Source organism: Colletotrichum jinshuiense, chromosome 6 (genome assembly GCF_051148585.1).
Source record: "Colletotrichum jinshuiense chromosome 6, complete sequence".
In the NCBI taxonomy this organism is placed as follows: domain Eukaryota; kingdom Fungi; phylum Ascomycota; class Sordariomycetes; order Glomerellales; family Glomerellaceae; genus Colletotrichum; species Colletotrichum jinshuiense.
Window position 1 is genome coordinate 3,847,499 of NC_139313.1, and position 13,035 is coordinate 3,860,533.

General features: G+C 52.7%; 2 protein-coding genes across 2 annotated transcripts; one reads left to right on the forward strand and one right to left on the reverse strand.

Moving 5' to 3' along the window:
- Positions 1–4,779: 4,779 nt before the first annotated feature.
- On the forward strand, positions 4,780–6,159 carry EsH8_VI_000993 (uncharacterized protein; the record flags this gene model as incomplete). Its single annotated transcript, XM_083272246.1, has 3 exons — positions 4,780–5,557; positions 5,617–5,622; positions 5,705–6,159. 3 exons carry the CDS (start codon positions 4,780–4,782, stop codon positions 6,157–6,159), a joined length of 1,239 nt encoding a protein of 412 aa, XP_083127420.1.
- Positions 6,160–8,199: 2,040 nt separating this feature from the next.
- EsH8_VI_000994 (Na+ dependent nucleoside transporter C-terminus-domain-containing protein) lies at positions 8,200–10,185 on the reverse strand (the record flags this gene model as incomplete). Its single annotated transcript, XM_083272247.1, has 2 exons — positions 8,200–8,481; positions 8,548–10,185. 2 exons carry the CDS (start codon positions 10,183–10,185, stop codon positions 8,200–8,202), a joined length of 1,920 nt encoding a protein of 639 aa, XP_083127421.1.
- Positions 10,186–13,035: the final 2,850 nt, after the last annotated feature.

A 13,035-nucleotide genomic window follows, 5' to 3' on the forward strand; every position in this document is an offset into this window, starting at 1 on the left:
CAAATCTCAGTATTCACAACTCCAGGTCAGGGAATTGTCAAGTTAAATATGGCTATGGACTTTTGAAGCTCGTAACAATCTAAGATCAGGCATTCTTCTAGGTAAAAGCAATAGGTCGCAGTTAGATCATGGAGAACTACATGTTGACCTAAACTAAGTGACTGTCGGTATGTGGTGCTAGTTCGAGTCTTGAGAAAGCAAAATGAGATAACCTAGCAGTGGTCATCGCCGTACGCATTCATTTAATGAATTCGAAGACCCTTGAAAGACTCGTGTCCACTTAATTGACGCAAGCGTGGGGATGTGTTATCTTTGGTCGATTCTTTGTTATTTATGTACACGATGACAACAGAAAGGAAGTGGCCAGTGGAACCCGGAGTTCATTGAATCCATTATTATGTGCATCGACGCATCTTGCCAAGTCAATGTTAGCCAATATTAAAGGCTGTAACACGAACAGTTTCTTTTGTTCCAGAGCTTTATTTATTCTTAAGCAGAAAATCAATGTCGGGCATACTCGCTACATGAACCGAAATGTATACGTTTTCTTTCGCTACCTCATTGACGTCGGAGTAAAAGTGTCACTGTCCGAACTCAAGGATTTGGGAACAGAAACACACTTGAATCTATTCCTCTACCATTACATCTACAACAGTGTCCCGACTGACTCCGACCAATCCAGCCGAGGCCCCAGGCCACATGATATGCAGATCTCTAACCCATATTATTGAAAGCCCAACGCACTGTTGAACATTGTTGCAGCTGATGCGTCTTTCTTGCCCGCCGCTGAGACCTGAGCCTTAGCCTGCTGGCATTGGTCCTTGGCGGCTTGGTTCGCCTCACAGACATTGGTAAGTTGGTCGCAGATTCTGTTGGTGATGATGTTTGGGTTTAGAGCATCCTGCTGGCCTGTTGCGACGAGAGGATCGGTGGGCAAGAACGTGCCCTGGTCCGCCTTGCGCCCGGTACGGCCTAACTGGAAGTCCATAGTTGGTGTGCATTTGCCAAAATCGGCACCAGTATTCTGACGTCTGAGAGTGGCAGCCGAGGCGCACATAGCTCCCAAAAGCATAACAAGAGCGGTTTTGGTTTGCATCTTGACTTGAAAGAACTGGTGGCAAAATATTCAGATATTGAGGCGTAGACTTGAGACGGACAAGGAGAGCGATGGTACGATAAATTATCGGAACGATTGAAGCGGATAATTAATGCCGGAAATAAACAAGTTCACAGAACTTGATAAATGTGATTGAGCTCAACTCAATGATGGAAATGAAAGACTTTGGGATGATTCCAATCGTGCTGCATGCCAAGCCTGCGACCACTTGGCTTCTTTTATATGCACTGCACAAGATGAGAACGAGCTCGGATTTCTATAATATCGACTGCTATCAATGTTGAGTTTCCGGCTCTTCGGGCGAAGCAAGTTCAGACGAGCGCGTTTGAGGTTGGGTCTTGAGGACCCAGGAATATCAAGCAAGCAGGGGCAATATACAGCATGATTGGACCGTAAGGCAACCATCCCTTCGTTGAGATCGGGGTTACCCTGTAAGAATCGGACGGCATGACATGAGATGAAGCAGATGGGGACAAGCTGAGGCGCAAAATGGCAAGACTGCCGAAACCGCGACGTCGTCCCTGACACCGCAGGAAGCCGAAAATACACGAGACTTGGGCAACCAATTCGTATAGGTAAGCATTACTTTCAAGTTGTTGAATCTAACGAATAAGAGCCGGTTTCGTCGTCCACGGTGACCATGGGGCTGTCCGGCTCACTGCCGGGCAGCATGGGCCATTTCCCGATTCTGGAGCAGTTTGGATGCTGCCGAACCCAAAGTAAAACTGCCAGTGAAGTCCTCAGCTGTTTTCCTTGCCGAATTTATTCCGGTTCTCAATTTCCCAAGTCAGGGGAAGATGTGTGTACTGCTTTCCGAGTATATTTTCGGTCTTCCACTATGGTTCTAGATGTAGGAATTTTCGGATTAGCTGGCCAGAATACAGGCAGGCGGTCAGCAGCAGCCGTCGGCCGCGGCAACGGCCGCGGCAGCGCAACTCGGAGATCCAGCCTCCGGGCTGCCACAGCTATGTCTTCACTACCGATGCTGCTGCCAACCTTTTTACTTTCTTCCTTCTAGACAGACGAATACAGAACCATTTTACCGCATTGTCTTACTACATGTACAGATATTCTGTGACACCAGCAGAAATAATGCCCAACATATGTGTCCGCAACGGGTCCAACCCCATCCAAGTTAGAGGTACGATCACGACGCTCTGAAAAGCTCGATTCATTGGCCTTGTCGAAGGCAGTGCCGTTTATCTGAATGCAGTCTGGTAAGTTTTTTTTTTTTTTTTTAAAAAAAAAAATCTGCTAATGGGCATGGGTCTTGCTAGTTCCTATCGTAAATCCCTTTCCGCCTTCTTTTATTTTATTTTTCAAAATTTGGCCTTTCGTAGGATTTCATCGCTTACTGACAATTGACTGTAACTTTACTATAGTGGTAATCAACAGCGGGTCCTACAGTGCGTGGAGGTGGGCCGCAATAGCGCGGGTCCTCCATTTGACAGCTCCAGCGTAATTGATTTTCCAGCCAAGAATCTCCGAGAGTAGCAAGGTATCTAGAGAATCAAGCCGAAGCTTAGTGAACTCCCGAATAAAGCCTCCTGCAACCCGTTCAGTTATGGAAGCCTGGAGAACGAGTTTAAATCCAGGTTGTTGGACAACGGGCCTCTAGCTAATGCTCTGAACGTAAAACAGCCTCCTCAACCACCATTTAGTTGCTGATCGACTTCCAGCTGTGAGTGCATCCAGGGTAACTTTGCTTACATAGGCGGTAATTTCCATTTTGGATACTCCATTGTTTTATTGATTACAAGCGCCTTACCACTTGCCGTGAAAGGAAATACGCGCCATCCTCGGCGGTCTCGGAAATTTATCTCTTCTTGCAATTGGTCAATGTTGCGTGTGTTGAGGGGCTCTCAAGCGGTAAGCGAGAGCCCCTTGAGTTTGAGGATTATAGTGTATTGATTGCAGCTCCAGTGGAGTCCCGGCCATTACGTCCAGATGTGGACTAACTCTAAACAGGGTTGGTATGTGAATATCATTTTGGGGAGCGGTGATGAGAATTATGCTTAATTACAAAAATCCGTACACATTAGGCTCGTAGATCGTAGTCCGTCTCTTGGACATTAACTTTCCCGAGGCTCAAAACTTGACCGCTGCGCTAATTGCCAAAAGATCTCGTCATGCGACGAGATAGGATGCTAATGTGGTGCCCGGTGCACCATACTTGATTCGGCCCAGTTCCATGCGGGGGCGATTTTTTCAGAGATAGCGCGGCACAGCAACACAATATTAGCTGGTTGTGTGGCAGCGGTAAATGTGACCAACGCGCGTGTGTTCGATAAGTTCCAACGGTGGTGCTTCAGCCCTGCAGACTTGCTTCATGCAACGCAAACACTAGTTGCCAACCCTGTCAGAGTCTAGACTGACTCTGGCTCAGCCATCGCATTTTGGGTCCCTCATGTAGTGGAGTGTTGGGCTCGCACGGATTCTTCTGGTCCAAAGCATCGTACACCAGATGACAGAGATGCCCCGACCACGGACTGACTGGCCCCTGGTATGAAAATTACGAACCGTCCAGTGATGAGTTGAGTGTATTGGCGCTAAGGGCCTAGAACCGTGTGTTCGGATTCGGATATTGGCGTGCCAAGATGGAATATTTGCCGGGCTTTGTTTGGACTTCTCCGTATGTTACATCATGAAAGGTCATGCTGACCAGGGAACTACCAGGTTCCCGTGTCAGTCCCGCAATTTTACTCACTTGTTTCACCACTGATCGCTTGTGCTGGACTTGAGATGGCTTCTCCTCATTTCTTCCGTCTGCCTTCTCCTAATTCCTGTTGGTCAACCGAACTCCCCGTGAGTCGCATGATCTACCCGAACACACAGACTTTTTTCCCACTTCGCGTGTTTCTCGAGGCTGACGTTCGAAAAGTTCAGATGGTTACAACAACCATGGGACTATGCAAGATGCCTTGTCATGAACCAAACTTTGCGTTCCATGATCATCATGGCCATGGACGGCAGATACCTCAGCCTCCAACTAGCTTAACCCCCGTAAGACCACGTTTACCCCTTTCCCCGGATTTTCCAAGCTTACCATGTTCTAAACCAGAAACTGTTTGTCGGGAAATAATTGTTTTGCCTTGGCATCATTTATTTGTGGCGCAACAGTTTAAGAGAAGAAGGCCACCTCGTAATGCCCCTCTCAGCACCGTAGGATTTGTTCCCCAACTCGGGTAGCAAACGCCACCGCCGCCCCCCTACAGGGTCCTTAATCTTCCGTCATCCTATTAGTACCCACAATCTTGTTCTTCCCCTAGTGAATCCCATGGCAATAGAATTGATCCTTTCTGTAAAGAAAATTTGGGGAATACGCGGGAAGAAAAAGAGGCCAATGTCAAAGTCTTGGCTGTGTCTGCACGAACGGCAGATACCCAGGCTAGTTTATATGCCCGACCCGAAAGTGGACTCGAGTCGGAATCCTTTCAAATCCGTCGTTTATGATAGGGTTCATGGTGTTGGCAATAGTAGACGTTTACATATATATCTCTCTTCCCAAGCCCTGGGCATCCAGATCTAACCTCCTTCCTCCCAGCTTCAACTTCGTTAGGTCCTTAGTACCTGTTTTGTAGTCTTGTCATTCGTTTTAGACTTCTACTTTCACTTCATTTCTGTAAACCTTTTTTTTCGGCTTCACTCCTTCAACCTTCGCCATGCGCTTCTCCACTACTTCCGCCGCCGCCGTGGCACTTGCGGCCTCCTCCCAGGCCATGAACATCTCGACTTCTTCTGACCTTGACGGTTCCGTGTGGCAGGCCCTCGAACACGTCCAGGCCCGATCTTTCCAGGAGATGCCCCGCAACCGCCCCTATAAGAGACAGTCCGGTTGGAGTCCCCCTTCCAGCATCGCCGCACCCCTGAAGGAGGTTTGGGACCACTGCAAGAGCACCTACGACCATTTCTTTGACTTCAAGAACTACGGCTGGGACCAGGTCATTGCTACCAAGGGCACCATCAACGTCTGTGTCCGATGGGAGTCTAGTGCCTCCGTCACCGAGGCGCAGCGTGCCCAGGTTGCCAAGGCCGTGAATACTGCCCACCAGAGTTGGTACAAGTGGCTCTACGCCTATGACAACTTCCCGTACTCCGAAATCAAGGTTAACGTCGTCGGTTGGGCCGTCAAGGACAAGAGCCTTCTCCAGGGTTCCACCTCCGGCATTGACGTCTACACCGACACGGACTCTGAGGGCGTTCCCCAGTGCGCCGAGTCTTGCGGACGCTTCTTCAACCAGGGCGGCGACTACAGCAAGTGCGCCGGTGGTGCCGACCGCCACTACGACCAGTCTGTCTGGCTCACCGATGGAATGAACGGTGGTGCCGGCGGCGACTGGGGTCAACGCATTGGCCGCGAATACTTCATGGCTGCCCTTGACTCCGCCAACGCCCACATCCTTCAGCATGAGATTGGCCACACCTACGGTCTTGACGACTGTAAGTTCCCGTCCTTCGTTACTTGAACCTTGTGAACTTGACTGACGACTTTGTTACAGTTTACGGTACGTTACAGCAAAGCCCCTGGTGCTCTTGAGTCATCACGAATACGATGTTATATGAAACCGGTTACTGACCATGCTGCAGATTGGACCCCTACTGGCGTCACCAGCTTCATTATGCTTGCTGGCTCGGCCGCCGAGGTCACTGACTTCGACGGCTGGATGCTCCGCAACTGGTGGTACGAGCTCTCCCGCAGCCGTGGCTGGCAGTCTGGCAGCTCCAGCTCCGGTTCCTCCGCCGCCGTCGCTTCTGCCACCTCCAAGGCCGTCACCTCCGCCAAGGCCACCACCTCCGCCACGGCCGCCGCGTTTGTAAAGCCTTCCTCTTCCTCCTCCGCCAAGGCTACCACTTCCGCCAAGGCCACCGTCAAGGCTGTCACTACTGCTGCTGCTGCCCCGACTAAGGCCGCCAGCTCCGGCGCAACCGTCGGCGCATGGGGCCAGTGCGGTGGTGGAAGCTACTCCGGCCCCACTGCCTGCGTCTCGGGATTCAAGTGCGTGAAGACAAACGAGTGGTACTCCCAGTGCCTGTCAGCATAAACCCGATAACATGTCATGTGCCGAGTCAGAGAGGGCTCTTTCACTGTGCAAAGCCCTCCGCCCGCTTAAAGTCGGCGCCTCGTTGCTTGAACATCTCGCACTTGCGAGAAAAACTTCGTGTCCATAGGCATTTGTGGCCCTAGTGGTCTCCATTTTCTCCCGTATATACTAGTATCAATCTCAAATGAGTTAACAAAGTCTGCGTCTGCTTGCGGCGCGCTTTGACTTTGCATTTGCAGTAATCTGGGGCTCCAATTGCCCGAATGTCCCTATCTATGCAAGCCGACTTACCTGGAGCAATGTCTGATTTTCCATGTTTCCCAGTTAATGCCTTGATGAGGTCATGTTCTTCGGTAATTCTCATGGGTGATTTGAACAACAACTTATCATCTCAACCCATAACTAAGTATAGTAAATGCTGTGGCTGTTCATCATGACAAGTGATGCCGTGCCGCGGTCTACATGTGTATTGCTTCGAGGAGAGTCGCACGCACGTAGGGACTTCTTGGAGTTATTAACAGGTCAGCCGGTACCTTGGATAAATGTTCTCGTCGGCTTATTCTCTGGCCTGACAGCATGTATTCCTAATTCGATGGCGGGCCAGTGAGTGACGTGACAAGCACTTGGAGAGCATCGTTTCGACAGATGTGCCATCAGATGGCGTATAGTACTTTCGGTTGCCATCCAAAATCACGCAACTCGGTTGAAGACCAAGAGCTTGGAGAAAACTGCGTGCTTCATTTATAAGATGCCCAAGTTCGACCAGTAGCCATAATCACCACTTTGATTAGAGGTGTGGTGGTATTCAACAGATCCAATCGCCGGGCTGAGAGTCCTTTCAATGAGAAACTTGACAGAGCCCAGCATGTGTACCAATGTGTATTCAAAATAAGTAAAGGGATTATTGATTAAAGAGATAAACATGCCACTGGAGGTGTGAGCGTCGTACGACCTAGATCCTTTAAAGCACACGAGCGGTGAAAACCACGGCACGGGCTTCGGCTTTATCCGGAAAGACCGTCATTTAACAAGACCTGCAACTGGAGGTATGCGGTCGACAGGTGTGACATGTACTGAGATTTTTTTATTTTTTTTTAAAAAAAAAGGTGGACCCTAGAAGAGACTTAGAGTGAACATTAAGGGTTGTCAAAGCCGGGAGAGAAGTACTCATTTCAGAACCAGGGAGAGAGAAATTGCGCATATGGCCTAGGCAGAGCCTTTGCAGAGATGCCGGACGGATATCGGAGAACGCCCTGGTTGAATGATCGTTCTGACCGATGATGTCCGAACGCTCAAGTGCTCTCCTTGGTCATCACTGCCGTGTGCAATCTCGCCTCAATTCAACCCACCAAGCAATAGCTAACTACTGGCCCACGACAGGAATAGGATCAATAAAGTTGTGCGAAAACCTGCAACATTGGCCCTTTTGTCCATTTCTATTACGCATTGAAAACTACCCTGGCCGAGGCTGATGAGGCTTAAACCTAGAGGAGGATCCCGTGTATATACGGCTGGCGCCGACGCCCGCGGGAGACCGGCGGATTTATGCCTTGTGGCCTCGCGCACCAAAAGTTTTCTTGGATGGAGCTCCAATGACAATGGTCGGGCACGGCACGCTTCGAGGAGCTAGGGGGTGCCTCGGCGTGACTCACGGAGCGCAATCGGATTTAGACGGCGGGGCGGAACACCAAAAACCAGGGGGGAGACCGTGTAAGTATTATTAAAAGACCGCCGGATCGCGCAAGAACGCCTTTGATCACGTCTTGACGAGCCAGGCCACGACTTTTTTGTCGGTATAAAACCATGAAGCAGCCCTGCCAATACACACGAGTTTTGTGTGGAATTGGTAAATCTGAGGTGAATTACTCAGCTCGTTCGCTGACAAACGGGTATTATTATTTACTACGCATATATCGGGTCCTCTTTTGCTTCAGCGCAATCTCAGCGCGCTTCATCGACATCGTACAGCATCTTCTCCTTCACTCATATTTTCTCATTTCGACGACGACGACTTGTCGCCTTTCACAACCCCCGGACTAATCAAGCAGCAATAGCCAGGTTGGTCGTCTGGTGGGTGACGACAAGACCGGCAACAGCAGCAGAGGTCAAGGTCGACATGACACCAGAGATGAGGGCAGAGAGAGCCATGGCACTGACATCACCACCACGGCTGGGAGCCAGCTGACCGAGGATACCAATCTGGATACCAAGGGAGCCAACGTTGCCGAAACCGCAGAGGGCGTAGGTAGCAATGAGCTGGGAACGGGGGGAGAGGTCGAGGTACTCGGGCTTCTTCATCTCGGTGAAGGCAACGTACTCGTTCTGTTATGGAAGTGATCAGTATCTGATGAAGAGAGATCGACATCTCTTGTGGACGGTTGTACTTACAGCGATGACCTTGAGGGCGATCAGGCGAGCGACCTTGAGCAAATCTCCGTCACGGGGAACACCCAAGAGGAAAGCAATGGGGTAGAAGATGTAACCGGTGATGAGGTTGAGAGTAAGAGGAGGGTCGTTGATGTTGAGGTAGCTTCCCCACCAGGTCAACAGACCGTCGAGGAGACCGATGAAAGCCAGGATGCAAAGAATCGAGGCGACGATGGTACCGGCAATCTTGATACCCAACCAAGCACCGTTGGCGAAGGCGTGCATGGCGTTCTTGGCCTCATGCTCGTCGTCATCGGGAATGACAACCTTTCCGGCGGTGAGAGTCTCCTCCTTCTCGGGGTAGCGAAGCTTGGAGATGGCGATGGAGGCGGGGATCGACATGACACAGGACGACACCATGGCCTGGGCGTTAAGACCCAAGTTGATGTAGGCGACGAGGGTAGAGCCAGAAATGGTCGCGAAACCGCAGGTCATGATCTGGTGGATCTCGGCCTTGGTCATGTGGGCAACGAAAGGACGGACCAACATGGCAGACTCGCCCTGTCCGATGAAGGGAGTAGCAGCAGCAACGACGGCCTCGGCACCGGACACCTCAAGAGCCCAGAAGACGAAGGTGGCGAACTTGCCAATGAACCACTGGAGGAAGCCGATGTAGTAGAGGACCTGGACGATGGCGACGAAGAAGATGATGGGAGGGATGACACCAGAGATGAACCAGTGGAGGTCGATAACGCTCTCGGCAGTCAGGAAAGCCGTTCCCTCGTTGGCGAAGCCAAGCAAATCGCCAGCACGATCCGCGATGAACTTGAAGATGTCGAAACCGACGCCGGTGCGGAGCACGAAGAGCGCAATGATGTACTGCGCCAGCATACCGCCAATGACGGGGCGCCAGTTGACACGCTTGCGGTCACTGGAGGTGGCCCAGAAGGCGAACAGGATGACGATCAGACCGAAAATGGAAACGGCACGGTTCTCGCGGGTGTTGTCGGCCGACTCCTCCGAGACGAAAGAACCGACGAGCATGACGGAAAGCGTCAAGGCAGCACCAGCAAGGGTGCGGAACTTGGCGGGGATGGCATTGTAAATGTAGATCGCGCTGTGTTGCCACACAAACTTGATCGGCCGGGAGACGTACGAGCTGGGGATGTAGAAGAAGACGAGGCGGAGGGTGATACCGAGCCAGACGAGGAACGGAACAACCCAGTTCTTGTCGTTGCGGTGGAGGACGAGGGAGGCGATCCACCAGCCGGTGAACAAGCAGAAGAGGAAGACGTGAACCACCCACTTGTGGCGGCGGTAGAGGGCGCCGAGCTTGGAGGGCTTCTTCTCTTGCTCCTCCTCGTTCGAGGCTACAACACCAGTCTTCTCGCCATCGTAGTCGGGAGGACCGCTGAGCTTGTCGCCCTTCTCGATGTCGTTGTCGCTGTGCTGGTGGAGGTGGGCCTGGTGCGGGACCGTCGAGTCTCCGGTCTGCGTGTAGGTCACGTTATCGGCGTGGCCCTTGGCGTCGACATGGGAGCTGTGGTGCAGATGCTGGTGCTGGTGCTGGTTAGAAATTTCCAGCGCCGGGTCCGAGTTGCGACGGGGCGGCGTGCTGCCGGAGGTGGTCTGGTTGACCTCGGTGACCTGGGAAGCCATGACTGCCGGGGTTTTTTATCGGAGCGCGCCGACGGTGAGGAGGAACGGGCAAAGATCAAGAAAGCTCTGAGCTACTTCAAGAGTCTACCGGCAGAACCTTGGGTCACGAAGTTGAATGTGCCCGGGCGAGGTGAAGGGGAGGCAGACGGTTGCGGCAAGGAACTCGAGAAGAGGGAGCTGCACGAAACAGACGAGAACCACGAGACGAAACCCTTGGATTTACGCGTCCTGAGGGGAAGCCCTTTTAAAAAAATCCCAGTGCGACGATCAAGAAATCCGAAAGTAGTGCCGAGGCTAGGCTAGGCAAGATACCTACTCGAGCTTATCAGCAACTAGACCGGGATGGAGTTCGCCGCTCTTTACGTGTGGAGGAAGCCCTCATGTGGTTCGGTGCCCATTTCGGTGGATTGACCCAGATTCCGAACGGCTCGCAGCCAACGAGGGATACGGGTTGGATGGGCGACAGGGTTGACAGGTGTGGGATTGACAAAAATTAGTGGCACAAAAGATAGTGTGCAGGGTGGCCAGGGTAGCAAGGGAGTGTGGGAGGGGGACGGCACCAGTGGAGGGCGGCCTTGGAGCAGGGACTGGAAAGGTAAGACGATATCTCTCGGGAACGAGGGGCAAGCCGTGTGGCCTGCCTCTTCTCGGCCGGGAGATTCAGTCTGAACGCTCGGGGGTGGCCTTGTCTATACGCTGCTTGGCAGTACTACGCTATTCTGTCTTGATTAAGCTCTGGCCGGGTTCCTGGTCCAGATAGAGTCGGAAGAGGGAAGGAAATCAGGCAGTGTTCCGCTCGCGTGCCCACCGCCGTTGTTGATACAAAGATTCGATATACCTGGTTAACCAGAAGGTTTGGTTCTGGGGTCCCTTCGACTGTTGCTTAGTGTGCTGCGATAAGGATGGAATTTTTTTATTTTTTGTTTTGCAGTTAGCGAGTGGCACGACAGGGATTGTGGGCGCGCCGAATGGGACAGACTCTCGATCAGACCCGGACCAAGACCTTTAGCTCTTAACCTGAGTGGCAAAGCTAACGGCGCGCTTCCGCTTCTGGAAGGTTGATGGAACGATGGAGACATGCAGTGGAGTCAACTGAGATTGAAGAGACGACATTGGACGAGAGCCGGTCTAGCAAAAGGGCAGGCCTACGGATAGTGTGTTGAGTTTTTGCCGAGTTCGTGGCACTGGATTGCTATTGGCAGCACAGCAAGACACACGCTGGTGAGATTCGGCGGCCGAGGGCGTGCGCACGAATCATGACCTATGAACCACTGCAGGTTGGAATTCATATTGCCCCCGTCTTGGCTGTCCAACCGTCAGAAAGGAAGCCAGGCTCCAGAGCCGCCAATCGTATGGGGCAAGGGTGTACGGGCACGGTGTTGAGGTCTTGAAGGGAAGATCAATAAGATCCTTCTGATAGGCTCAAGACCGGGCCTTGTCCTATGCGACGAGCAGGATGTGGCAGATCCTTCCGCTCTGCTGGGCGCAAGCATGGCTTAGGGGCCGAGACCCTAAGACCCTAAGAACGGCGCGAAGTGACCCCCATACTGTCACTGAGGCACGGAGACATGCGGAGAATTGGGACTGGTTGGAGATAGCTGCATCAGCCGCCGCGGCGCCACCAACGCCATGGATCGAGGCACTAGGGGCGAGGACGACGTGGGTGCGTCCGGTCTATCGACTGCTGCTCGTCGCCTGCTCCCCTGGCCACTGTCACCTCATGCCAGCGATGGGAAATCAATCACATCAAGCCCGACTGAGGCACAGCACCCCCGGCTTACCACGGCGCCCAGTCTTCCCAAGGCTGCTCGCAGCATTTTTGACGAGTGAAGGGTGGTAAGATCAGCGATGAAGGCGAAACGCAGCTATCGTTGCGCTCAACAGCGGCCGAGCGCAGTGGCTCATGACCCAGAGAAAACTCGGTCCGCATGAACAAGACGAGATGAACCCGAGATTGGCGAGCAGCTCCATCCATCATCAAACAGTTGTCACCAAGCGAGCCCGGGGGAGCGGGAATGCCTCGATCGAGGCCGCCGTGAACGCGATTGCGGCTCGCTGACGTGAATCAAGGCGAGCATCCCCCATCCTTTCTGTCCTGCACTGTCCCTCTTCCCCTCGTTTGAGTGCTCTCTGTACGCCGGGAAGGGCCGAGGAGCCAATGCCGGGGGGCCAACAAACCGTCACTCGTCACTGAGTTGTCCAACAGTTACAGAACTCAGCGGTCCCCGAAGGCACGAACACCAGCACGCACACGGGTGGCATCCGCCATCCCGGCTCTTCCACCTGCCACCTCCCAGCTAGGTCCTAGCTTCGCTCCCTTGCCTCCTAGGCAAGCTAGGGCACACACACTACTTCGTAGACGTGCAGGACGAGCGCAGGAAGGGACCCACGCCACCCTGGGGAAGATGAACAAGGTTCCCGAGCCTAACAGATTGGAGGTCGCAAGCGTCGTATCTCTGTGTCCAATCCAGTGAGCGACAGCGTGCGCCTCGAGATTGGCCAAAGACAAAAGTGCCATGCCTTCGGTTTTCAGCTTCGGTCGGCTCCGCCGTGCCAATTGAGCCCGTTGGTGAGCCCCTGGGCGCTGAATCGCTGTGTCATTGTAGACACGTGAAGGTTTTCCTTGATAAGCTTAAGGTGAGCTCCGACAACGTCTACGCGGAAACGCGTCCGGTGCTCTCTTGACTTCTTCGCTGGCCTCCGACGCCAGTTATCAGCACGTAATGAGTGCGCGCGCAGCAGGCAACCTCGAAGCCCGATTTGGAATACTGCAGTTCTCATTATCAACGAGATGATTGCGATGGTCGAATATCTTCGACGGGGTCGACTATGGGAATGGCGAGTATCTCG